This window comes from Nomia melanderi, chromosome 3 (genome assembly GCF_051020985.1).
Source record: "Nomia melanderi isolate GNS246 chromosome 3, iyNomMela1, whole genome shotgun sequence".
Lineage (NCBI taxonomy): Eukaryota > Metazoa > Arthropoda > Insecta > Hymenoptera > Halictidae > Nomia > Nomia melanderi.
Genome location: NC_135001.1, coordinates 1,048,555 through 1,076,548, shown reverse-complemented (window position 1 = coordinate 1,076,548; position 27,994 = coordinate 1,048,555). Strand labels below are relative to the sequence as shown.

At 35.4% G+C, this 27,994-nt stretch overlaps 1 protein-coding gene across 16 annotated transcripts in view; it reads left to right on the top strand.

Annotated features, from left to right (window-relative positions):
* Positions 1 to 27,994, top strand: part of LOC116431829 (uncharacterized) — a 223,503-nt gene that overhangs the window by 120,991 nt on the left and 74,518 nt on the right. For all 16 annotated transcript variants that reach the window (XM_076365716.1, XM_031987754.2, XM_076365719.1 and 13 more), the window contains one exon: positions 8,998 to 9,218. In XM_076365716.1, the coding sequence (XP_076221831.1) occupies positions 8,998 to 9,218 (221 nt within the window). The remainder of the gene's footprint in view (positions 1 to 8,997; positions 9,219 to 27,994) is intronic.

Here is a 27,994-nt window from a genome sequence, read left to right as displayed (position 1 = left end):
AATGCACTAAAAATTGAGAAAATGAAGGTTTACCTAGAAAAAACGAAGAAACGAGTAAATCCTTGAATAAGTAGAAAGAATATTATTTAATCCATTAAAATTTAGAAAAATCAGAAAATATCAAAAAATCGACTTAACAACATTAGCTTCTAAGCAACTTAAATAATATTCTTTTTAGTTATTAAAAGATCTACTCGTTTCTTCGTTTTTTCTAGGCTAGAATGCCGGTCTTTTATAGCTTTTGAATATATTATAGAATCATTTCAGAAGCCAAAACATTAATTTTCTCAATCTTTGTTTTCTGGTTCAACCACATTGGCTTCTGAGCAATTCAATTATAAAGGGAAGAATTTTAAAATTAGGATGCCCTGTTTTAGCTAGACCCTCCTTATTTCCTCGCTTATTGAATCATTTTTCACATCCGTCGAAACGCATTGTCAACAAGAAATAGGGTAGACCGTTGCGAATCGGCTCAGTTCGGATTTAACAGAGAAAAACTAATAGTTAAAACGTAGAATCAATAGTTTCTTTCATAGAGTTTCTTATTAATAAACATTCAGCTTCAACATCAGTAATAGAAATGATTACAAAACTGAAAAACCTTCGTGTTATAAGCAACAAACCGAAAAGTGAGAAATATCCGATATTACTTGATGTGAATTGTTAAAAATCCTATAAGAAAGCTAGTCAAATATTTTTATTCTCACGGTACGACATATAATTAACAAAAAACAAATATATTCTACGATCAATTTATATAATAAACAATCTATAAAATAGAACGAAACTTATTACTTCAAAGGACGATCGATACGATTTTTAAAATAATCAAATACTCGGTGATTTGTGAATCGTTATTTAACGAACATTATGTTGATTATACATTTCCAACGGTTTGCGGGTGGCGGTTAGTTACCACATGTAATAACGAAACGCGGCGAGATGTCCTCGTTCCGGTTAGAACAAGAATGTGCAATCAGGGAGCATCGTCGACATTAGCGTCTGGCAGGAGCACATAATGCGGATTTGTGATTTTGTACCGTACTGCGTTTATATCTGACTTGATTCAATATCATCTGTTTCACGGACATCTGGTATTTGGATAGGCACTACCGTGTACTCTTGGATAAACTGTTGTTTCCGGGAGAAAATGGTCTAGCTTATTTTAACCCTACTGGAGTGTTGAGATTAACACTTTGAACGATTTCACAGAGTAAAATACACAAAATGGAAGAAATATTCTAGCAATTTTTTATGAGTGGAAGGCAGAGTTGAGTTATGGTGTAACTTATTTTAACCCTACGAGCACAAAAATCAAAAATTCATTCGTAATACTAGATCATTTGATTGAATTGTATTATTATTGCATGTTCATCTCGTTGAATGTCACTGTATTAGATAGCATTGTTGATAATATAGAAATGTCTTCAACTAATCATCGTTTCATTATAATTTAAATTATTGTAAAATGAAGATTCTGAAATGGGTCAGTTCGACTTGTTCGGTGGTTTCACTGTTAAAAGGTAACGCAGCCGTGCTTTCAGAGTTTGCAAAGAGATTTGAGCAATTAGCAATTGACAACTGCATCAGAAACATGAATAGCTCTTTTCGTATGCGAATCGCAACGTTGCTTTTTGTGAACGTTCACTCTTGCAAGGAAAATAATTGGATTCTGGAATGAATATGGCGTATCCCAGATGTGCATTCTGAATTTACTATACAATTTCTTTTTAGAGTCGGGGTCTTGACACACCGACAGTTTTATGTATCTTGCTTGAGGCTTACAAAGCTGCCGCTCGAGTTTCCGTACCTAAAGGTTTTCTTTCAAATAACATTAGCTATTCCTCTCGCAAGATACCTATGAAATATACATTCGACAAACTTAACCTCGAATCCTTGTAACCTGACCAATACAATTTTGGTAGCGATTCATGTAAATTTTCCATCGTTTCTCTTCTCCGAATGTGTTTTTAAGGCGTTTTCATTGTTAAATTGTTTCTTTTTTAATGTGCATGATTTTTATTGTATATATTTTCTATAACTATATATTTTCTACAACTACATATTTAATTTAACTATATATATATATATATATATATATATATATTCTATAGAATTTCGATTCAGCAAAACATGTATACTTTTACTCTTAACATAATCTTCCATTGTTTCTGCAGTATGCACACTCGAATTGCTTCGTTGAGAAATGCACTACTGCTTAGCTGCGAAGGATCAAGAAAATCCCGAGTTCAATACAATTTCATTCAATTTCTTTTATTGCCTCGTAGATTTCTCATAAAGTGTATTTATTCGCCAAAAACTCTGCACTTTAATTACGACCGACGCTAATAATTTCATAATATATGCCTTGGAATTGCAGCGGCTTTACGGATAAAACGAGCTTTACAAAGTGAGTCCTCGCATTACGTACTAGTAAGATGAGCAAACTGAAGATAAGCCCATGATCAGAGACTCGACGTTCCCCATTCTAACTGATAATTTATTCAGAGCAAAGCGAGCCAGCGAAAGGAAACAATCCGCAATTCCATGGAACTTTATCTCTCCAGATAGTGGTCTTGATAAGATCTCAGATCAAAAACAATAGAATTTTCAAAGCGATCATTTTAATTTACTAAAAATCATCGTTTCCATTAATCTTAGAACGGTATGCAATGTGTTAACAAATGAAGCTAAATTATATATCAATTGCTTAAACAATAGGAAAATACGAAACTACGTGCTAATCTCTTGCTGTTCGAGAAATTAAATCATTTGTCTGCGACTTAGTCCTCCAAATCTGAACATTTCATCTCGAAATGTCGACAGTCGTCCGCAATGTGTTGAATTTCAGTGTAAATGGACGAGAAGCGATCTCCCTATCTTCCGAATCATATTGTATAACTTTAGCCAAGACGTTTCTACAATCTTTCTTCAAAACATACGCTTTTATTTAAGCTCGCAAACTGAATGTTCACTCTACCGAAACAGTCTCGTCTTTCCCCATTGTCATACAGTTCTCTTTCGAAGTGTACTTCCCTCGAACACGGTGTGTTCTGAATTTTATCACCTCACAATGGCAACCAAGACACAGACACGCATTTTCTTCTCATTCATGCGAAAGTGGTATTCTGACTTCAGCTACGTACTTATTTTTTTCCACCCGAAGGATGCTGTGTCAGTGTCGCACCGTTCTTTCCATTGTGCCATGCTTTCGGTAGAGAAGTCTGCGGAAGACGGTCACCTGAAATTTAGAAGAGGTCACCATTGGTTTCGACTTCGAGTATGTTGGAGTAGCGAAACATACGGTCCTCGTGAATTTTGTTCTACTTTGAATTTCCGTTTCTAACGATTCTTATCATTCTCTTCGATTTTCTTGATCAATTGTAGCGCAGGTTTCACTGTGAATTTTTCACGAATCTTAACACTAGATTTATGGAAAACGTTGATACGACGTTTCATCAGAGACTGACGATCAAATAAATTTTACATTGAGATCGTCTGGTTTCTACAAATCTACAGTTCCAAATGAATAGGTAATTGCAAGCTTCTAAATGAATTCTTTCTAAAATATTTCCTCAATTGATTCTATACATGTTCAGTAGTGGAGATGATTAAACAATTTAATAGACACACGAATATTCTAATAGAAAGTTAACATTAGATTTATGGAGACCGTATATTCGATATTGAATTTTTTAAACATTATTTAGTAATAGTTTAAGTAGATTTTGATTGGTACAATTATGCGAAAGCACGTTATAATTCATTGATCTTGAAATTTAAGTCAATATAGTTCGAGCATGTAGTTTTCTAGGAACAATAGAATAAAGTGTAGAAGAAACGTCGGTGAATCAAGAGTTAATCAAACAATATTCCATGCTGCGAATAGAATCGATTCTCCTTTTAGTGTAGTGAGTGTCATTTTTGCAACACATTCTATAAAATCGGCTGTCTAGTGGAACGTAAAAGTATATAAGAGATAAATCATAAGTGACTCGGAATTTTTCGATGAGGGTTAATAGAAATTTTATGGTGCAACTCGCTTTTACGCGTTACACAAAGTACAGTAACCAAGTTAGGAAACTACTTAAAGAACTCTGTAGATATTGATCTTGATAAAAGCGAAGAGTAGAATATAAAAATAAGTATTCCAAATTTAAAAGTTAAGATAATCCAAATACTTCAATTTTCAAACTCACGATTGTTCGTGTCGCAAGGGAACAGTTGAAAAAAAAGATGCAAGTAACAAACACGTTAAAAATCTTATTTAATAAATCAAGGTTCGTGCAGAAAAAAATGGAATTCTTTCTAGGCAAATATGCGGTGTCTCGCGACAGGCAGTTCTGAAGCCTAGAATTTGCATACGAATGAAAATGCAAAGTGGATGAAAAAATGTTTTTCTTCTTCTTATTGACAATAAAATTTTAGGTGGCATTCGTGGTCCGTACATGTAAAATTTCATTTCGAACTGGGTGGTTCAATTATAAATTATTAGGGTACAACATGTAGAATGTCCGGTTTAAATGATTAACTTGAAACGAACACGAATTCTTTAGTAATTAATATTTTTCATCAAGATACGAAATATGTCAACAAATTTCAATGTTCTTTGTTAAAACAGAAATTAAAGTACCGATCAACCGAAATCGAACGTTTCATGTTACTACCTAATACTTCCAACACTTTGTATAGTTTTAAAGAAAGTCATTACAAAATCTCAGAATAAAAGAAAAATTGATCGAACTGTGTAAAAGATTAAAACTTTAGAAGAGAAGATTAATGGAACTTCATAGAGACACTCGTGTTGCAAAAGATCCGGAACGATAAGATTTTATATACCTGATTTTACACATAAAATCATCAAATAAATCTGCTGTTATAAAAAGATTTGTATTAAGATACTGCCATAATTACCGACTGATGTAAAAATAATATTATACATAGTAGTATTAGTTAAATTACAATCTAGATGATATTAAGGTAAATTGAGTTGCCGTTTTACGGCGAGGGGGCGAATTCAGAGGCCGAGTTTGCAGGCAGCAAAAAAGAAGACGCAGAGTAACTTATCGATACGTTACGTCATCTCCAGAGCCCCAGGGAGCGAAGATCTTAGCCTGATCTCAAAAGGAGAACCTTCGACGCGTAAAAAGCGTAGAAGAATGTTGAAAAGTTACGATCAAATTGAAACACTCTAACCAGCTTGAAAGCGTTATTTTGTAATCTATTAGTTTCATTAGGTTACGATCCAACTGAAACACTCTAACCAGCTTGAAAGCATTATTTTGTAATCTATTAGTTTCACTGGTGTTGTTTATTTCTAGTTTTACACGAACTGTTTTTAACACGTTGAATGCTATGAGGGTTATTGGTGATCACCAACCAAATCGAATTACAGTCCATTGAATTAACACTGAAATCGACTTATTGAAATTCCTCTATAGAAATTCCAAGAGCGCATCTATCGTGACTGTCTAATTTACAATTCAGTTTGGGTATTGCTAAATCAAATTCCTCAATCATTTCTCAGAAAAGCATCTATTATCTTTTTAATAATCACAAAAAGAAAAAATCAAGAATGGGTCATTTTGACCCGTTTGGCAGCTTTAGTGTTAAACAATGATTATTTGAAGATTTTAATTATCATGTAGTTTTTAGAACAAATATATACGTTGAGAATTTGTTTCGATTCACGTTGTAGCATGTGAATTTAGCATATCGAGTTTCGAGTACTCTGGCCTCCGAACGCTTTTACTTAAGTACACTTTTTGCTTCTGTTTGTATTCACTTTCCTTAAAGATTCGACGAAATAGTCGTCCGCATTAAATGGCGGATTTAATGAGACACTCGGGAAGTTTGCGAACGACTTTTAAGCGTGACGATTTTTCAACGAATCGGAACGATTGTAATTTATTCTTAATCTGAGTTTTTTCCCGAGGAAACAATTGAATTATTCTTGCTTCGCAATGAGAAAGATATTCAAGGAAAAGACCGTTCGTTAGAAAATAATTAACGGAATATCTCGAAGCTTTTCTGATGAAATTAATCAGACACCTTAAGTTTATGACGCGAGAAGAATAATTCTTAAAAGATGGTCTTTTATGTTAAGTAACTTTCATTTTTCAGTGTGATATTTGTTTTTATTACATATAATAATACGATTAGAATACAGTTTATATTTTCAACTCGATTTAACTTTAAACGTTTCTTTTACTTTTATTCTAGTTTTGGAATTTTACTTTCTCGCTTGAAACTTTCGTTAGAAACTCGAGAGCCGTAAGAATCAATTGAAATTTATTCAATAGATGCATGACATTAATTTATAGTCGAGAGGCAAAACGTTCATTTCATAACTGATTCAGTACGAAGCATATAATTAATATATCAGATATTAATTGTAGAAATCCCGGCGGTTGTCCCGTGAAACCGATTAATTTAATTTAATCTCCTACCGCACAATTAGCTTCTCATATCTTTGATCGAACAGAGATTGGCCACTAAATGGATTAGCGAATTAATTGTGTAATAGAATGAATTGATTTAATCTCACTTGTAATGTACCTGATACCGTAATACTAATAGTTAACTTACCGGCGCTGCTTTTTTATTATTATCACGTACACAGTGTAAAGTAATAAACAGAATAAATATATTTAATCATTTCAATTACATTATTAGCTCTGTTTCCTGTATAAAGTAATTAAATTATTGACGTAGTTTGCATTCCTGTATAAAGTAATTAAATCATTGATGTAATTCGCATTGTATTTAACAGCTAATTTTTCACTTTCTCCCAAAACTTGTACATTATTTTCGTAAAACCCACTTATTATGCTTGCAAAATATTCAAATAAACTATTCCCCACATTCATCCAATACGTATTACTTCTTTATTTATCTAATTCACAATTTGCAAGCGATTTTTCTGTCGTGCAACAACCCGAATCGCTTCTGCACTACAAGTGGCCCCTTTGTTCTGCAAATTGTCACATGTTTCACGCGTATCTCACGCGCCAGATTAATCGCCGATGTTAAATCGATGAAAAAAGTCACTTTGCGCTTCTATATTGACGTGGATTCTCGTTAAAATAAAATGACGATGCTATTTGAACTTGTTTACGATAAATGCTGATTATTCTCGATGCTCTACGTTAATCGACGATCGAACTTCTAATTATAGTTTACTTCAGAAATAGACAAGGAGTTAATTTTTCTGCTATACGAGGACGTTTCTTCCCTGTAACTATATGTGAAACATATTTCGCTGGAAAGTATTTTATGGGCTACTTCACCGGAAATACGAGGATGTTTCTTTCCTCGAGAAATGTGCAGCCAAATAACTCTTGATGGAATTTTATAAGATCTTGAAACAGTTCAACTAGTTTAACATTTGTCTAGCTCAAGGTGTAATTAATGTGTTATGGATTAATATCTCCACGAATGAAATATTTCAATCACAAATACGTTCCATTAATGAATATCGTATGTTAATAAACTATAATGTATGTATGATAAATTATATACTGTAACTCCCATCACTTCGCAAATAATTGAGTCTTTCGACACTTTCGCTAGAAACAGTGTTAACTGTTGAAAATCTTTTTTTAAGAGAAGTACTTATCGTTGATTGTCAACCTTTTTATCGGCAATACGTTTTTATTTAGCTATCTGGAATACGAAGGTAGACAGTGAGAACCTTGAGCAATGAAATTCGAACACATTCCTAGATTTCTAAATTCAATTTTGCCACTTTTAAAGTACGGTTGAAAGAGTGGCGTCGTATCACCGTGGGAAGGAAAACGAAAAAAGGTCTCCCCGCAATAGTAGATGTACTCATTCGGTTCAGTCGATGCGTAAAATAACCTTCTGTGCCGTAATTGAACATAGAACTCCGCGATGTTAAATTGCCTGGAATACTATGGAGCGTTCCCAGTGCCGGCGAAAATATTATTGCACATAGTAAACGGCATTTTGCTGTTTTATTTTCGAAATTACACCTGAAATGTAAGAGAAAGATGAATAATAGTTCAGTTTTGTTCACGCAATGCTCGTTACACATTGAAAATATCTGAATCGCTTTTTAATCGCTCGAGTGATACTGGTTTTTGCGAGAACCCGGTCGGAAGCTTCCGTTTCAATTCAGAAACTGAATGACGCTTTCATATTTTTATACGAAAACATTGTAAATAGTGCGAACGTTTCGTTTTTTTCATTTGCAAGCTGGTAATAACAGAAATGAAAATAAATGATTAGAAGTAAAATAGATGAGGAAATTTTATTCTGTTCTACGGAGTGATAGGTTGCCACTTTTAGGTAGTGTAACCGGAGAACGCTTGTCACTGAAATAGTTAAGATTATTATTTATAGAGGTATCAAGGTCAACTTTAATTTATAAATATGAAATACAACTACCTATATTCTCATTATTATTAATTTATTCCAAGTCTTCTAAACTTATAAAGGACAATGTCGAACCTCATTAACACTAAAACTACCAGACGAGCCGAAATGACTCATTCCTGATCTCTTGTCGCAATTATTAAAAAGATAACAGATGTTTATTTCAGAAATGATTGAAGACATTGATTTAGCAACACGTAAATTGAATTGCAAATCGATTAAAGTTTCAATAGATGCACATTTACAGTTTCTATGTAGGAATTTCGAAGTCAATTTAACTGCTCGATAGTTTTAGTGTTAAAAGGTGTCTTCCTTTTGTAATTGTTAAATATATAATAGACTTTTCCCTAGGAAATTATTAAAGAAATTGATTTAGCAATACGTAAACTGAATCGGAAATCAATTAATGTCTCAATAGATGCACCCTTGATTTTTGTTATAAAAAGTTTATTAGGTGACCTTAATAGTATTTCTTCATCGTCCACAGTTCGAAGAAAATCTTTCAGTTTCTGTAGAGAAATTTCGAAAAGTCAGTCTAACTGCTAGGTAGTTTTAGTATTCTAGATACTTCTAACGAAGTTCTGTTACTGCTGGTTCCAGGTGGATCGCGCGGAGAACGAGGAGGGCCAGGGAGGGGGTGGTCTGTCGGCGTCTTCGGCGGGCTACAGCGGTGCTTCCGGTTCGAGGATGGGCCCAGGGCCCGATTCCGGTAGCAGTGCTCCCTCTTCTGTTCCCCACTCATTGGCGACCTCGAGGGACGACGAAGACGACGAGGACGAGGAAAGCAGTGGCAGACGATCGAATGGCCACACAGGAACGCGGTGAGTTAACCTGATTTCTCATCTTTTCATTCTCTATTATACTGTAAATGTGTCTGATCTGACGTATCGTCAGTTGCTTGGAACCTGGCACTCGTAACGTCACAGGGCGGAGACAGTTGCTCCGAGAGATCTAATCGTGAGTGGGGGAATGGCTCGCCGCGCCACCCGATTGGTGGGCGTGAGCGCGTCAGCCAATCAGGCGTGAGCCTTCGAATCTTACCACTCAGACGAGAGTGCCAGGTTCACTGCAACGGATGGTACTGTCTATGAACGATATCTTTTCATATTTTCATCTAACTGAAGGGCGGCAAGGGGTCACGATGCACAGTTTGACAAACGAGAATGAGTATAATGAGAAGAATTGTCGAATGTTAACATGCAATAAAGGAAATATGAATTTCATTAATTTCGATCTTACTTTCTCGTAGTGCCAGTGGATTGTTGAGATTATTATGGTTAGAATAAGTTTATATACGATTTAAATGGGCTTAGTTTGATCGATTTCATCGAAGTGAAGCTTTAATTCTGTTAATTACACGAAGTCGGTGAAACTAGTCCGATTCACACCGTGCTTGGACTTACTTTAATCACAACGATCTCAACAATCTACTGGCTTCACATTCGAGCATGTAAGATTAAAATTAATGAAATTGATATTTTCTTTATTGAATGTTTATATTTGACGCGCGCGGCATCGCTTTGAAGTCGCATATCTTGACCCTCGATACTCGGAGGACTGTGTCTGTCTCACTTCTTCTCATTGTACTGATTTTCCGACTTCGTTAAACTGCGCTCTGTGTCCCTTTGCCGCACTTGTACCTTCAGTTCGATGGAAACGTGAAAAGATATCGCCTGTAGATAGTAACAGTAGTTTGAACTGGTACGCCATGTTTTCTCTACGCGTCGAGTGATGGTGTATTTCAATGGAGGAGTATATTCTTAACACTTTACCTACGAGAAGGTTATTAACTTGTTAGTTTAGTAACTTATAGTTTAATTTTGAATCAGTGAAAATATTCAAGTGACACGTGAAATAAATTTCAACCAAAATTCGTTTTACTGATACTGATGTTTTACTAATATGCATAGAAATCAATTGTTACAATTTGATTATGGATTTTATGCATTATCGAAGAGGAACGTGATAATTTTCCTTTCAATAAGAATCACGAAATATAGTTACGTTGCATTATGTTGCTTCAGTGGACTCATTGGTTCATAATGGTAACTAGTGGTATCGCTAGTAAATAATAGATTAACCAATTTTCGTTTTTAAACGACTATTAAGTGACAGAAGATAGGTAAAGTGTTAACTTTTGTCAATTAGCGTTGTCTGACGAAACATCGACGAGTCAGGGATACGACAGTGTGGATTCGACGTGTACATATGTTCAAAGATTTTAGATACACAATTTCTTCAATTTTTATCATTACTATTCAATTCTACATAACGTGTATTAAACCTCGATCAGAATAATGGAAATAGAAACTGTTCACCTACCACATCCATTAACCTTCCCTTCCAATCATCATCGAACTCAGTCAAATGAAATGCTGTTTTAAAATTCACCGATTTTCTTAGAGGAAACATAGTCAAATGAAATTGACAATTCTTCTAATCATCAAATATGTTTCCCAGTTTCCCTATTTTGTTCTACGAAATCGTATGGTATTCAACGTATTAAGTATCCGAATACCACATACTGAATTTCCAAAAATGTCTCAATAAGAATATAACCAAATTTAGTCGGTGAAATGTGACCAATGAGACGAATCTCAACATAATAGTAATATTATTGTTCCATACAAAAAAGTATTAAACTCTAAGTTCTCATTGAACTGTATTGAAATTGTCTGAATTATTGAGAGTATTTAAATTGTCATCCGATGCTTGATCTCTCGTGATCCTGCGGTTGCAAGGAGCGGAGGGTCGAAGACAGTGTTACGAGGATTCGAGCTTATTGTCTAGCTTGAGGCTACAAAGCACAAGATCCATCGCTAGTTGTAGTTCGCTTCCATTAACTCTGTATCGTAAGATATACAGCAATGTTCAAAAGTGCCGGGCCAAATTGTTTCTGGAATTTTTCTTCTAGAATAAAGACTTCAACCCTTTGCAGGCGAATGTTGACATTTCGACGAGATGAAATTTTCATATTTGGAAGACTAAGTCGTAAACAAATGACTTAATTACTCGAATAGCAAGAGATCAGTGCGTAATTTCCTATTTTTCTATTGTTCAAGTAATTGATATACAATTTAGCTTCATCTGTTAAGGGTTTTGTCTATTTCAGAGAACCTCCGTCCGCAAAGGGTTAACACTACAAATACCGTGCCAGTTAAAATGACTAGTTTCTGTTTCCTTATTTCTTTGAGGCTGGCAGCACGATGCAATATATGTTTCCAGTTAAGTTAAGAGCACCGAGGGATTAATATTAGAGATCGTCCTTTTTTCCTTCGACGTTTCAAAGATACTTGAAGCTTTAGATATGAAGATTTAAAAATATATCAAGCTTTGAAAGATTTCGCCTGAAAATACTGTAATTAAACGTCATATATTAGTTCGAGATATTTTGAGGAATATTATAAAAATTCAGAAAATACTTGGTAATCATTGTCAAAATAGATGTTCTCAATCATTTAATGATATAGCATTTCTTAGAGTTAAATAACTAAACAATTCTTTATGCAATAAATTGTTGGAACTAAGTATCACCCACTGAAATATATAAGCAACAAGAAACATTGCTAATTAACAAGTTAAATATCATTTTGCTCGTGTCAACTTACATCAATTACAATGAACTTATTCAGAATTCAAAATGGATGGATCATTCGTTGAAAATAGAAATGTGCTTGCAATTATACGTGAACGGAATGAAGCTTTTACTTTCAACAGAAAATGTTAATGAAATAAGTAACATTTATTTACTAGTACTTAATGGTACGTGAAAATGGTATGAATATAAACATCTCCGTATACAATGTGTTAAAACGAAAAATACTCGCAGTTTGCAAACAATGAAACTACAGATCGATGTTTCCTAAGTTTTCTAGGATTAGCACTATGTTTCGACAAAGACGATGGGATGCTAGAGCGTTCTCATCGAGTGATCGACTCCAGGAGGATCTTCGAGAACTTGTAAACAACTGCAGAGGAGTTAGATGGCCGTATCGCGAATGGCACGAATCTCGCTGCAGCTTGCAGCTTTGAAAGCTTATTGTTAGTCGGAATGCAGTTCAGTTCAGAAGTAGTTTCAATCGTGGATGTCAATTTATTGTTCCGAAATGCTAGCTAAACGTACTTGGTGTGCATCCGATGTATAATGTATAGGTGGTATGTGGAGTGTCGTGTAACTGACAGTTCATCTGGGGAACCAACAATTCTACCTGATAAACTGAACTCTCTTGAATTATTGGTTTCGCACTCGAAATTCACCCTTTCCTATGTCAAATTCACCCTTTCGCTAATCAAATTCAGCAATTTGCTATTCTACTTACGATCCTCATCGTAAGTCTTATCGTATTCTTATGATAATTTCCTAAATGTCGCTTCTAAACAAATTGTAAACTGTAAATTGCATTAGAGATGTTGAAAGTTTCCCTTTAACTCTTTGGGGTTCGATGGGTTAAATACTGTACCAACCTTTGGTTAGCTTTCTATGTATGGTGTACATGTTAACCTACAAGTCGAAGTCACTCAGACATACAGTTTAATATTTTATTTAAAGCTTCTCCTCCAGTTGGAAATGCTATGAACTAAAGATACAGTGATAAGTGAGATAAGTGAGAATAAAAGATTATACAAGTCGAAACGCGTTAGTAAACTGTTGGGACTGTTGACGAAATCAATTTCTTTATCGATTTCTCAGAGAAATATCTGTAATCTTTCTAATAATTGCAAAAGGAAGAAATTATGAATGGGCGAACCCATCTAGTTCTAGTGTTAAAGCAACTCTGCGCTGAATTATGTCGCTAAACTGCAGAACTTTATACATTTATATCCCTTAAGTGTCTTCAAGGGCTAGTCTAATATATAGTACAGTGCAAAGTTTAATGTCTATTCGCTGAAAAATAAACATTCTAAATAACTTTTAGGCACTACACCTAGTGCCAGAAATTTGTCAACATTTTAAACATCTGACGATTCCTTTTAAACGATGGTGTATCGATGTGTTTTTATAAACATTCGCAAATTATCTCTCCAACGAAATTGCTTCTGAAAGTTGGAATACAGTTGCAGGAATCAAAATGGAGATAAAACTTTCGGTTACCTAAAAATTAAGGTTGTCGGATTGTCTAATGCAGTGAATTCTGTGTAAGTTGGGTTGTTTTCTTCTCTAAAATTGTGTGCCCCAAAGAGTGAAGAATCGTAACTGGAATAGTTCGACGGATTTCAACGCAATAGAAACAACACTGTAAACCTGGAACTTAAACAAATGTTTCGAGACATCTCAAACTGAACTTTGAAATTGGTATCAAAGAAACATCAAATGTTAATTGGTATTGCGCGTCAGTTAATTTTGTTTTCGAATGCAACTCCGTAGACATCCGCGGCTCCAACCACTGAAATTCCTCTGGAAACAGCTTCTGGGAACGCACAAGCCAGCTCTTCCGGTTTTACGAATATTCGCCACGCGCGCAACGTGGGTTTTTACTTCGACCACAAAGTTTCAACCTTGTAACTTGGCTTTTTAGCTTTCCACCTTTCTCCCGATGGAACAAGTTTCCCAGCCACAGACGCGTCCTCGCGTGCACATGATGCCCGCGATAGAAACGTGTGCAACGTATCTCGGGCATCTTGACAAGTTTCTTGCACATTTCGTTTCTGATGCGGCTAACTGTTCGCCGTTTAGAAGAAAAAACACTGTTTTTCTGATTCTTGAGTTTAACGTTGTTCGAAGTCTTTAACACTGGAACTGCCAATCAGTAAAATTGATTGTTCTGGATTTCCTTATGAAACTTAGAAAAATTCATTTATTGAGCTGTCAATTTCCTTGTATTCTAGTTTATATTTCTTTGAATCAAGTGATTGAATAATTTCTGAGAAAATCGTCTGTGCCTTTCCCATTGTTGCGAAAGTAGAGATCGAAAATGGATGAAAATGGATTTTGACCCATCCGGTAGTTCTCTAGTTTAGTTTGTTTACCTTAATTTCCTTAATTTAGTTTCTTTAGTTTAGTTTCTTTGGTGCAGTTTTTAGTTTTAGTTTAGTTTATTTTCTAAGACGATAACATCTAGCAAAGTTTAATCATTTTAGTTCTCTGATATTCAGCAGCTTTTCTCCATTATTCTCTGATTTTCGAATGCACAATATCGAAAAGGATTTAAATTTCCTCTATATTTCACTATAAAAATATAGATATCGAAACGAAGTCGAAGGTGAGAGTTAATTTCAAATAAGAGCTGTTCTAACAATTATATTTGTATATAAATTCTGGAAAGTGTCGAAGTTCGCTGGAAATCTCTGAAAATAGACATGCTACACAGATATTACATATTTTATCAGATTTAATATAGAATACAAAATTGAGGACAATAATATACAAATATAAAAGATGTATTCGATTTTTTTAGTATGTCACAAATGACTTTATTGTTGCGTTTTGCAGTACACTTGACATTTCCATCTATCGTCCAAGCGTACTCCAAATAGACAGGAATTTTGTGTATCATAGAAGTTCTAGAGTGTATATTCCTTTCTTTGCCTCTGGATTACTCTCTGCATATTGCAGCGAATTTATCATTTAATTCAACGGTTGAAAGATTGAGAGCTCGCGGAGATCTGGCTGGCAACTTGGCCCGCACGAAGTCTCGAGGCAAGCGTAGTAACAAGAATAAACAGGATGAAAGGTTCAGGAATCCGACACTTTGCAAGGAAAGCGCTTTCCAAGCTTCTAGCAATGGCGTAACTGTCATAACGTAAGAACAGATCTGAGGTCTCGGACACCGCGATAAAGTTTCGAAGTGTGGGAGAAATTTAGTTGAACACGATGCAGTCGGGTTACATTATTGTGTTATTGTTATAGTAACAATCTCATTTCAACGCTCCGCTTCCATGGGATTATGGCAGCGAGAGTGTTAGAAATGTGTAAGTTGATTTTTTAAATTCTTCGACGACTGAATTATAAATCAATTAAAGATTTATAGGTACGCTCTTGGAGTTTCTATAGAGGAATTTTGAAGTCAACCTAACTGCTCGGTAGTTTTAGTAAAAGATTTCTTCTTTTTGCAATCGTTAAATAGATAACAGACGTTTCCCTAGGAAATGATTGAAGAAGTTAATTTAGCAATACGTAAACTGAATTGCAAATTCATTAAAGTCTCGATAGATGCGCTCTTGATTTTTGTTACACAAAGTTTAATAGGTGACTTAAATAGTATTTCTCACGTTGAATTATATGCAATTCGTTTTTCTCCAACACTCAGTTTTAAGAAAATCAATTTTGAAAAAAACTCGATTTTTCAGCTTACAACCTTTACTGTGTCTTAATTATGGAAATTTTTAAAACTTTTCCTACACAGTATTGTTCTATAGACCTTCCTGAACACAATGATGTAAATTTTAGTAAGAAAAAATAGTTAAATTTTGTAGACTATGTTAAATAATTCGTTATAAAGTAAAGGTAAACAAGTTGGATGATAAATTATTCTTACAAACCGAAACAAAACGAAAGGCAAAAATTGAAGAACTCTCTGATTAATCGAGTGGTATGAGAATTGATGTAAAATTATAACCGATTTAAATTAAAATTATAATTTTATAACCGATCATTTGACCGGTTACGGTACGTTTCGTGTTAAATATTTAAAAAAAAAACATGCTATCTTTTTACTACAGAATATAATTTCATAAATTGATGTTACTGGTAAATTGATAGAAGCGTCGGTAATCCGAAATCGAATCCATTCCACTTCGGAATTCAAGGATTGAGCGGAAATCGAGAGAGGCTGGCGGCAAGTTCTAACCTGAAGTATTTAATTACTTCGTCGACGTTACGGTTTCTAGTCGGACGCAATAAGAGCATACCAGCTGGAAACATTAATCAAAAGTCAAGCACTCGAAACTCTTCGTAGCCATTCTCCTGACAAGTTCCTCGAGTCTTCAAGGGTAGCACAGGTTTAACCAGGTGCGTGAGAGTATCGGGGATAGTTTACCACTCTAGAAATCTGAGAAACTTCGGCCGTTTCTTCTGTTCGGTTGCTCTGCTTCAATACACAGTTACGCAACGAGTTCGCAGGGCAAAGGAGTGATCAGAATAAGATATATCGTTCGAAGATTAAAAACTTTGATGGATCCCCGAAGCAATCACGAGAACATAAAAGTTTCGAAAGTTCAAACGTCGATGGAGAGTATACAGAAGCTAGGCCACGGTTTACAGAGAAAGTGTTTCGAATATTGTGTAAAATATAGGATGCCACCTAATTCAAGTAAAATAGTAATTTAAAATTTGTATTTATATTTGAAATTTTTGAAAAATCTTTTACGAGAGCATAAAAGTTTGTAAAATTCGAACGTCGATGGAGAGTATCCAGAGCTAGACAGTTCCGAGGAAAAGTGTTTTGAATATTGTTTAAAATATAGCATATCACACAAGTGAAGTATAATAATAATTTAAAACTTGTATTTGTATTTTAAAAATCTTTTACGAGAACATCAAAGTTTGTAAAGTTTGAACGTCGATTGAGAGTATCAGAGGTGAGCACAGTTTAGAGGGAAAATGTTTCAAATATTGTTTAAAATATAGTTTATCACACAAATGAAGTAAAATAAACGTTTAAAAATTACATTTGTACTTCGAAGGTCTTTCACGTGGCTCATTGAATTTTGTCTTGGCAAATTTTGTACAAGGTTATTGGATCTAGCTTTTAATTTGGTAAAAGAATGTATTCATGTATACTAGAAGAGCAACAAAAGAAACGTAATATAACGTCGATATAAAGCAAAAACTAAAAACTCGTTTCACGAATGAAACATCACTTTTAAATGAGCCACCGGAAATTATGAAAGCCAGTTTATAAAGTGCTCGCATCCGTTGAATTGTTAAAATGAAGTTACGGCGCATTCGTAAAAGCAAAAATGAGTTTGCAAACTCAATTATCTCGGTCTTTTTTATTGGAATGTTCGTGTTTGATGGCGTTAATGTTCGATAAAGGACTTATTTCAAAAAAGCGAATGATGCGAAGAAAGAAAATGAAGATTGAAATATATATATACAGAAGAGAAGGTGGTTGACAATTTCTTGTATACATATTTCGTGATATTTCCTCTGTTAATTAGGCTGTTTTAAGTCATGAACACACAAAGCACATAGTTAGAGTAACTAACTTATAGATTGAAACGCAAAAATCAATAATTTTCTAACCTTACCCCACGAACTTTATGAATGTTCTAATTCGTGAAAGAATTGGAGCAAACTATTTAACAGTAAAACAACCGAGTTAAATAGATTTTTTTAAATTCCTCTATAGAAACTTCAAGAATGCATCTATTGAGACTTTAATTGATCTACAATCTATCTTGATTATTGCTAGATCAATTTCTTTATCGATTTATCAGAAAAATGTCTGTTGTCTTTCTAATGTTGCAAAAAGAAGAAATTATGAATGGGTGAACCCATCTGCTAGTTCTAGTGTTAAAGCAACTCTGCACTAAATTATGTCGCTAAACTGCGGAACTTTACACATTTATACCCCATAAGTGTCTTCAAGAGCCAGTCTAATATAGTACAGTGCAAAGTTTAATGTTTAGTCGCTGAAAAATAAACATTCTACATAACTTTCCCATGCAAAAGCATCATACCTAGTACTAGAAATTTGTAAACATTGTAAACATCGTACAATTCCTTTTTATATAATACAGTGCAAAGTTTAATGTCTATTCGCTGAAAAATAAACATTCTAAATAACTTTTCCATGCAAACGCGCCATATTTAGTGCTAGAAATTTGTAAACATTGTAAACATCGCACAATTCCTTTTTATATAATACAGTGCAAAGTTAAATGTCTATTCCCTGAAAAATAAACATCTAAATAACTTTCCCATGCAAAGGCACTACACCTAGTGCCAGAAATTTGTCAACATTTTAAACATCTGACGATTCCTTTTAAACGATGGTGTATCGATGTGTTTTTATAAACATTCGCAAATTATCTCTCCAACGAAATTGCTTTTGAAAGTTGGAATACAGTTGCGGGAATCGAAATGGAGATAAAACTTTCGGTTACCTAAAGTTAGTCGGATTTAGTATTCCGAAACGTTGTGTATATCTAGCTCCGCGCTATGTGCGATGTATCGTTTCTGACACGAATTTCCCATGCGTCTGGCTGATGTATTTAAATGCAGCTGCAATTTATTGCCCGATAAATCTAGCAGGCCAAAGAAACCACGGCACGCGATGATGCTCAAGGATCATTACCACTGTACGATCCAAATGTATCAGACACGTTGGATTTATCTAGCAGAGGAGATTAATTAGAAATCGAGAGAACGATTAAAATTGAGAAATAATTCAGGAAGTTTGAGAATTCGAAGGAAATCAACGATATAAACTTATTTTTAGAGTTGAATACTTAGAAAACGTATGAATTATACGGAAATCATAGATCTTAGTTGAAATCTAATACGTTTAACAATTTTTTTTAATCAAGTACTGTTTTTACAGTACATATTCAAGTAATTAATGGAATATTACGTAGCTATGTTTGTAATACTTCAGGATTCTCACTGAGAAATCATTTTCATATTAACAAATGTTGGAAAAATGCAGGTTTTAAACAATTTTTTTCTTTAACAAAAATTATGTTAATATATTGGATTGTTATATTGAATTCTTACCTTTAAGTATTTATACCTTTTAATATTTAATATTTTTGATCTTCGAATATTTTTTCCTTCGTTCTCCGTGTTCATTTAACTACACTTTCCAATTAAAAATCATCTGATTTATTTTCCCTTCGTTTCCACGACACTAAAAATCGTTCGTTTCGAATAAATTTCGTTTCGAAACGATTCACAAATATGAAAATAACAATTTCTCATGATACGTATAGTGATTTTTACTATGAACTCTTCGAAACATTTCAATTTTTTAGTATTCCTTGCAAGTAGCGATGGAAACGTCTCCAAATAGTACTTCTGTAAAATGGAAAAGGTGCGATTCTTTCGCGAAACCCTCCGCTTCATGAGCCTCTATTCTCCGAATAACTTTTTAACCTCAAAAACTGCTTGATTACTTGTCGTATTCAGCTGGTTTGCTCGCCGAAGCCTAGTTTCTCTGCCCTAACGTGAGAATGAAAATGGAAGAGAAAATACTTCTTCAACATTTTAGCCCGTTGCCTGACGATTCAATTTCGTAGCTGCATTTATTAAAACTATTCATCGTTAACCCATTTGCATCATAAACGCACATATGCGCGCCACCGTTGTGTAATTTGTATATCACAAAAAAAAGGGAAAGATACATTTTATCAGTGCAATAATTGCTGTGTGGCTATATAGGAATTTACCTTTTTATACGTTCCAAACCATTTTTATTTTGATGCAATTGAAATATTTATGGTGGTGAGGACCAATTTTTCACTTTTCCGTATGATGCAAATGGGTTGATAATGCACTAGTAGAAGAAAATATTCCATGCTCTTTCTATGTCTAGATTTATAATCATACAAATTGTTTACAAGAACAATAACGTTTCACTTAAACTTAACACAACTCAATGAATTTATGTTTATTAAACCATATTAGAAATCTCCTCGTGCCTGACACGATATTGTAAAGTAAGGAGTTAATAGAAAATTATCCTTAAGAAATTTTCCAACACATTTCCCATTGTTACTTTACCATTGAAAAGATTTCCAATTGTTTCCATACAACAGCCCTATTAATTTCTCACCCTGATTCAATGACAATCACACGATTCATAATTTAATGAAAATATAAAACAACCTTATTTCCAAATTTAATTCTTCATAGTACATCGTATTCACCGATATACACTGATCGAAACTATACTAATTACTACATGTCTAATTTTATTTCGTCTTGAACACGATCTTGTATCGACATTTCACGAAAACTTGCTACTCGAGTTAAACCTTCCACAGTACGACTATATACATTTGTTATATAACAAACAATAGATACAAACAATGATGGAACAGTAAGAAAAGGAACTTGGTTCACGTCGATTATCCACATTCGTCATCCACATCTACCTTAAGAAGAATCATTCTCTAGCAGACATATTTTCAGAGAAGACAGATTCCTGTCTCGATTCGTTTTCATAGAATAATCAAAGAAAACAATGCAGTAACAAAGTCGATCGATACGAGTCGTATCGTAGATACACGAGTCCCGATCCTCGGTTCGACCAGCGGCGATTAGCGTTGGATCGCCCGCGAATGGGTTTCTTTCTAAAGAAAACGCGAAAAAACGAGAAATACAGAAGGAACGAGGTTCCATTGAATTCTGGGCGATGGTCGTGGAAACGAGTAGAAATTCGTTGCACAGAACGACGGTGGTGGGCAGACGGACGCAGAGGAGAGGAGTGCATGTTGTGATCGGTTGCGTGTGAAATTACGATAAACGTGTACAGGGTGGTACCTCGAACGCGACGCACGATTTTTCACCCACTCGCAGCGATTTGACGAAAAGAAATTTCAGACGAGAGTTGCAGGGTATGGAGTGTACAATAGATTGTACAATAGATTAATAAAAAGGTATCTGATGATATCCACGACCGAAACGGTTAAACTTTTTATCAGATTGCAATTGGGTGAAAAATCGTGCGTCGCTTTTGGAGGTAACACCCTGTATGCAACACCGAGAGAATGAGAAATCGCGTCGGAAAGAAAGAACACTTTTGTTACAGCAGCTTTTGTTGTCTGTTCTATTAATCCTTTGTCGTGTAATAATAAGTGAGACTCGTGGTAAAGATTTTTGAGACGATTCATTGGAAGTCCATGTTATTTGTACATAGCTAGAAGTGACAAATGACTTTGCTGCTTTTCAATGGTTTCATTGGAGAATACTACGAAGAAATCAACACTATCATTATACATATCTTTTCAGAAATAAATAATGAACAATAGTAACAAACTTTTGAACACTTTCATTATTCTTTAACCCCTTGTCGTACAATGACGAGTGAGACTCGTGGAAACTTCATGGCTACTTTTCGTGGTAAAGATTTTTGGGACGATTTATTAGAAGTCCATGTTATTTGTACATAGGTTGATGCGACAAATGACTTTGCTACTTTTCAATGTTTCGGAATAAACTTTCGGTTCCAATGAATAGGAAATTTGTTTGTTTACTCGCGAATTATTGATGGTTAAATTTGGTAGACGAATATAGCGAGGGAAATTGTACGTTAAGGGGTTAATGATCTTTGAATCGAGTTCATAGGTGTAGAGGGATCAGGGAGAATCGAGAGCTACAGGACGCTTCTTCTTGTGGAGGAACGAAAGGATGAGTGAGATAATTGTGGTTTCGTGTTGAATGCATGCAATAAGTGTTGTATTTTCGGAGATCGTAATATGTGTGATGAAAGAGGAAGATATTTTAGATAAAGTGGAGAAGATAGAATAACATTGTCTTTTATATAGTGGCGTTCGAAAGTTTCATCGTTTTTGGAATTTTTCTTTGTCGGGAGTCGGAAGGAATTTTTAATATAATCAATAATTATATAATATAATCAATAATAATTCATTTTTATGTATCTGTGTACGTTACTCGAACTTGATTATCTCAGAAACGAAATTTTTCCAGAAAGAAATGTTAATTTTCAATTTTGTTTTTCTTCAGTTCACCTTTTCCGTTTCTCTTTTTTTCATTTGAGCATATTGGATGGAATTATAGCTTCCCCCGGTGATTTCGAAAGTGGATTTTTCCAAGAATAACATCTGTAACGTACGGTTTGTTTCGATAACCCATTCGACGAATGAAAAATGTTTATGAATGGTGGAGGTTATATAACAGAAAGAGACGTATAAAAGTAAAATTCTGGTTGTTTAATTCAATCTAATGTAAGATAAAAATAATATCGATGTAATCAGAATATTTTATAAATTGAACGACTAATTAGTACATTTCCATGTGTATTTAATCAATAATCGTACGTTTGTTCGCTGTAAACAATAATGTCGGCCATCTTGATTTAGAGCGGTAAATTCGAAATGCGCCAGAATCGTTTAGAATAACATGTGCTTGTATATTTACAGGTATTTTGAATGTTTAATTAGACTATCGTCTGCGATTAAAATTCCATATCGAAATGTACAGTGCATTTCCGGCCGTATTAATGTTTGAACGGTGAAACTCGGCACGCTGCGAAATACCTTAATACATTCACTGGAGATAATTCGTTTGGATAAACAGAAACCGGACTTTTCGCGTTACCACCGCAAATATCGACACGTCTCGCTATAGTAATAATAATTCATCCCGCGCGTATTTCCATGGGCTTTCGTTTTAACGTTTTCACAATAAATGAGCAACAACTGCAACAAAGTTCTATTGTGCGACATGCCGTTATTAAATTCTGGCACGACAGAGGTCAACCGGTTAAACCGACTGAAATTCTGCGAAGCTAGCGAAACAATTTACCGAGCAGACATCATCAAACTTTGGATTATACAAACGTTGCGGAGCTTTTTTACGAGTCGTCATGAAGCGGAAGAACTTTTCTCGTGCTCTTTGTTCCTAATCGGTTTGGTATAGTTTCTACAATTGTTTATACAAGTGGAACACGTGTTGAAATGGATGCACAAATGTTGATTTGTGATACCCACTTGTTAATGAGCTGATGACCACTGTTTTATTAATCGATTAGTTTCTTTTATGTAAATTGTGAATTTTTATGGTCATTTCACAATTTTAGTAGTCATTTATTATAGAGTAAGATGATAGAATTTATTCGAATGAATTTTGTTTATTATTACAAATAAATTCTTTACATTTCTAATCGCTCATGTAAGAAATATGCATGAAACGATCACTTTTATAAATAAACAAGAAGGAAGGCATTATTATATTACAGAACATGTAGCTTCGATTGATTATCGAGTTCTTTTATTATTAACAGAATGTTCGTACACTTTAAAACTTCACAAGACTTTGTTTATTATGTGCAAAATATTTCCCATAGAAATGATCACTTTTGACTTCTCACGGCTCGAATGAAATTATTTTTCTTATCTTTAAATATTGTTATTTAAATTTTATCAAGCTTCGGTCGATACATCGTGTATTTTTAGTAACTATTTATCTCGCAAACGCCTTTCCACGATGAACGAAGTCTTCACGGACCTAAAATAGTACGAATGTTATCTCCTCGATATAAAGCTACTACGAAAGAAACAAGGAAAGCTCGGCAGATGTCAAAACAACTACAACTGAAAAAATCTGCTGAAAGAACGCAATAGTATCACGCCTATCAACCATTAACCCAAAAGCAATCAACATCCAGCGAGCTTTCCACTATACACAACCGCATATCCGGTTACCCATCGCGCAACCGAGTGAACGCGAGAAACAAGGATGCACGGGAAAAGAGGGGGGCGGGGGAAGCAGAGAAAAGGGCAGGAACCAAGGAGAAAAGAGAGAAAAGGAAATTAAAGCGTGAAATGGTAAAGAGAGGCGTTTGAGATGTGAGGTTCGAGGAAAATAGGAGAATTCCCGGAGGACTGTGCGAATGGGCGTTGTGAGAGGGTGAGAGAAAGAGAGTGAGAGGGGCAACCCGTCGGGGTTCTGTCTTCTTCGCAGGTTATCGGAGCTGTATCGTCCGGGCACTTCGTCGAGCCGCGGAGGGTCCTTGGAGAAGGATGCCCTGGAACTGAGCGCGACCTCGACGACCTCGGAGTCCTCGGAGAGCAATGGCCTCGATACCGAGATCCCAGCTGCGGCCAGGAGACCCCGTAGCACGAGGGGCTCGCAAAAATGGAGTAACGTACGCGCCGTCATGGCGCTATATTCCTCTCTACGCAAGATCAAGAGGTACTCCCGTCACTGCTCGATATGGACGGTAACCTCCGAACTGCACTCTCACTTACATTACACGCGTACACTTGTACACGCACGTATACGTACAGACACACGACTGTGTACTGTTCGTAGATGATATCTTTTCGTTTTTCGTTGCGGTGAAGGGGTGAGTGCGGTAGGGAAGGGATTGAGAAAGTCGGAGGGTGGGTATAATGAGAAGGGAGATAGAGATGTAGAGAATCGAGGGTCGAGAGGACTTCAAAGGGATGCACGGGTGAGATGATAGGGTAAAGGAAATATTAGTTTTATTAATTTTGATTTTTAGTTTCTGGAACATGTCAGTGGATTGTTGTCGTTAAAATAAGTACAAACGAAATGGAAATTGGAGTGTAATGCTCGGTTAAATTTCACAATTTTCGGTTATGCTGGTGACGTTTAAAATGTCTGGAATTTAAATAAGATTACTGTGGTTTGATCAATTTTGACACTGGAACTGCTGAGAATTTAGTATGATCAATATGTAATCTCTATAAAAATTGTAATAATAAATTATGTTCAGTTTTGTCATTTATTATAGTATTCAAGTGAAACTATTTAATTCCAAGATCGTTCGAGTATTCAATGCTTTCAAAATATCAATAATTACGAAACAAATAAATCGAAGCCAGTTATTTTGACTGATAGTAGTTCTAGTGTTAACACTAGATTTACAGAGCGAGTCAATTTGACGCGTATTTAATTTCATAAACATTATTCGGTAAATGGGTCAATTTTGATTGATGCAGTTCTGCAAATATGTATAACTGTCCACCTTTAAATCTCTAATTTTCAACATTTAAATGAACAAATATCAATTCTAAGAACAATAGAATAATACAGTAAGTGTTCGTAAATCTAGTATTAATAAAATTAACCTTTAACTGTTAATTACATTAAATCGCTAAAACTAGTCCGATTCGCATCATGTTTGGCCTCATTTCAACCACAACAATCTCAACAATCCACTCACACTACGTTCCAGAAAGTAACACCGAAATTGACACTAGAACTACCAGACTTTCGAAAAAATTATCCAATAAATACAAATTTTCTTCTAAATTTTACAAGGAGACACAGAATAATCAATTGTACTCCTCAGTAGTTCTAATATTAATGAAATTGATATCCTTTATGGCACATGTTTCCATTTGACTCAGACCTCGCTTTGAAGTCTCGTGCCTCAACCCTCGATGCTCAGATTGTCTGTCTCACATTTTCTCATTATACTCATTCTCCGACTGTTTCATTCTCAAACCATACTCCGTGTCCCTTTGGTGCACTTACCCTTTCAGTTCGCTGGAGACGTGACAAGATATCGTCTGCGGATAGTAAGCACACGGAAGACACAGAGACTGATACACAGGACTCTCTTCGACATGAGCAATCTACTCTGCGATGATACCGCCGCTTACAAAGCAACCGCACGATTTCTGATGCTATGACTCTTGATGGAACTCTATCGAAAGGGACTGCGTTCTAGGCGTGTAGTCGTAGATGTTCGCGTTTAATGGTTCACGAAATGTTTCGCGATGAAGATCGTCTTTACAACTGATGCGTAGATTATAGTAAATAGAGGATTCAAAGAGACTGGTCCTACACGTTGAAATCAATTGGAAGCGTTTAGTAGAAGTTTCTGAGAGGATTAAAGGATTCGTTGTTGTATATTTTTGATTGTCTTTGGACTTCAGTTTTTTATTATACCTGTGTCATTTTTCCTTTCGACTATAGAGCACTTAGAGTACTTTCTATATAGACTATTATACAATTCAAAGTGACCTTGAAAAACATAAAATAGAGTTGACATGATTTGTTATAATCGCGTTAAAGCTCACTTGAAACGCAAATGCTGATAAAAATATTTTCGATCGGACTGCTAGATTCCTGCATAGAGAATTATTATAATACATGTATAAATTAACATAAAGGTAATTAAAATAAAGATTGATATTATAAGCAAGTAGTAAGAAATAATATAAACGATCGTGCTTGATAATAAGACACAATCATTAGTCTCTTCTTCTTCATCCCAAAGTTAATGAAATCAACGTATCTCTATTGCTGTTAATAAGATACAATCATCAGTCTCTTTTCCTCGTCCCAAAGTTAATGAAATCAAGGTATCTCTATCGCTGTTTCAGTTCGAGGCATGATCTTCTCGTCGAATATATCGTTACATATTTAATGTCTACATCTACGTATGGGTATCTACATCTCTTTCTCTCTCTCTCTCTCTCTCTCTCTCTCTCTCTCTCTCTCTCTCTCTCTCTCTCTCTCTTTCTTTCTTTCTCATCAGCTGGCAGGTCAGCACGCGTACATGCATGTTACATTGATCCCTGTTTGCGACGTGAACCGGCTGCGAATCTTCTCCCCGTCAGTCAATGAATCCAATGAACAATAAAAGAATAGCAAAAACAGACTCGCAAAGGGAGAAGGAACAGAGCTAGGGATTGTGTATTTTGCTTTGTCCACATGGTTATACCGTTAATATTCCCCAGATGACGGTTACGTGGAATTCCGTTGCAACATTGGAAAATTTCTGTTCCCCGTTCGGGTCCGGCCGGCAGGAAGGCTTTAATGCGTCACGGGGGATTCATCACCTTCAAACGTACTGTTCCTGGAACTGTGCGCTAATTGGAAGTTTTCAGTTTCATTAGGAGACTCGTATCGGCGATAATATCGTAGCGAAAGAATCGATTCGTTTTCCGCGAAGCTTCGTTCCAAGGATAATAGGGGTTGAGAGCTTTCCGAGTTCAATAGATACATTAGCAGTTATTTTCTATTATTCTTATTGTCATTCACACATCCCCGTGCCACTGGAAATTTCGGGTGTATCTTATAAGTGCTTATAAAATGCACTGATTTTTTCAATGATAGATTAAGTTACATTCAAGCTTTTGCCGAGTCTTCAGATATTTTGATATTATTTCTTTGTGTTTTTGTTGTTTCGGGATGTGTAGCATTGTTGTTTGATACATGTCTCAAAAAATGATCCTTTTGAATTTCAATTAAATATTATCCTCCTATTATCTATTATTAATATGCCTATAATTTTGTTTTCTTCCTTAACACTAGCTTTAATGGCATTTACTCTATAGTTTGTTCTATTGTTCTTAGAAAAATTGATCTATAAACCGGTAATTCTTCCTTGCTTTCAGCTAAATTATTATATTATCAATGACACAATAACCTTAGCGAGCGCAGTTACGAAAGAAAACGAGAACAAGGGGTTAAAGCGTCGCATTTAGCTCAGGAAAGCATTATCTCTCGAAAGAAGGCGCAGGAAGTACAGGTCTGGAGGCTTAGTCTTAGTCTTTGCAGGGTTATACGTATTCACCGCGGAAATTTTCGAGAATACCGAACCACTATCTCACCCCAATCTCCACCGGATTTATCCCTCGAACGTACCAGCTACTGTAACCGAGCCGACGCCCTACGGAAGTATTGGCTAGCCGCTTGTTACCGCAATTCCAACCCTCTTCGCCACTCTATCTTAATTTGTAACGTCGGCTTTACCATACTCCGCCTCCGCTCCGCTTTGTCCTGGATAACATGGCTGATGGCCGATCGCTGTACCGTCGGTTGCTGGGATCCTGGCACTCGTGACGTCTAGGGGCAGAGACAGTCGCTCAGAGTGATCCAATCGCGAGTCGGGAGACAGCTCTCCCCATTCTTCGTCGCGCGACCGATTGGTGGACGTGAAAGCTTCAGCCAATCAGGCGTGCGCTTTCGAATCGGACCACTTAGACGAGAGTG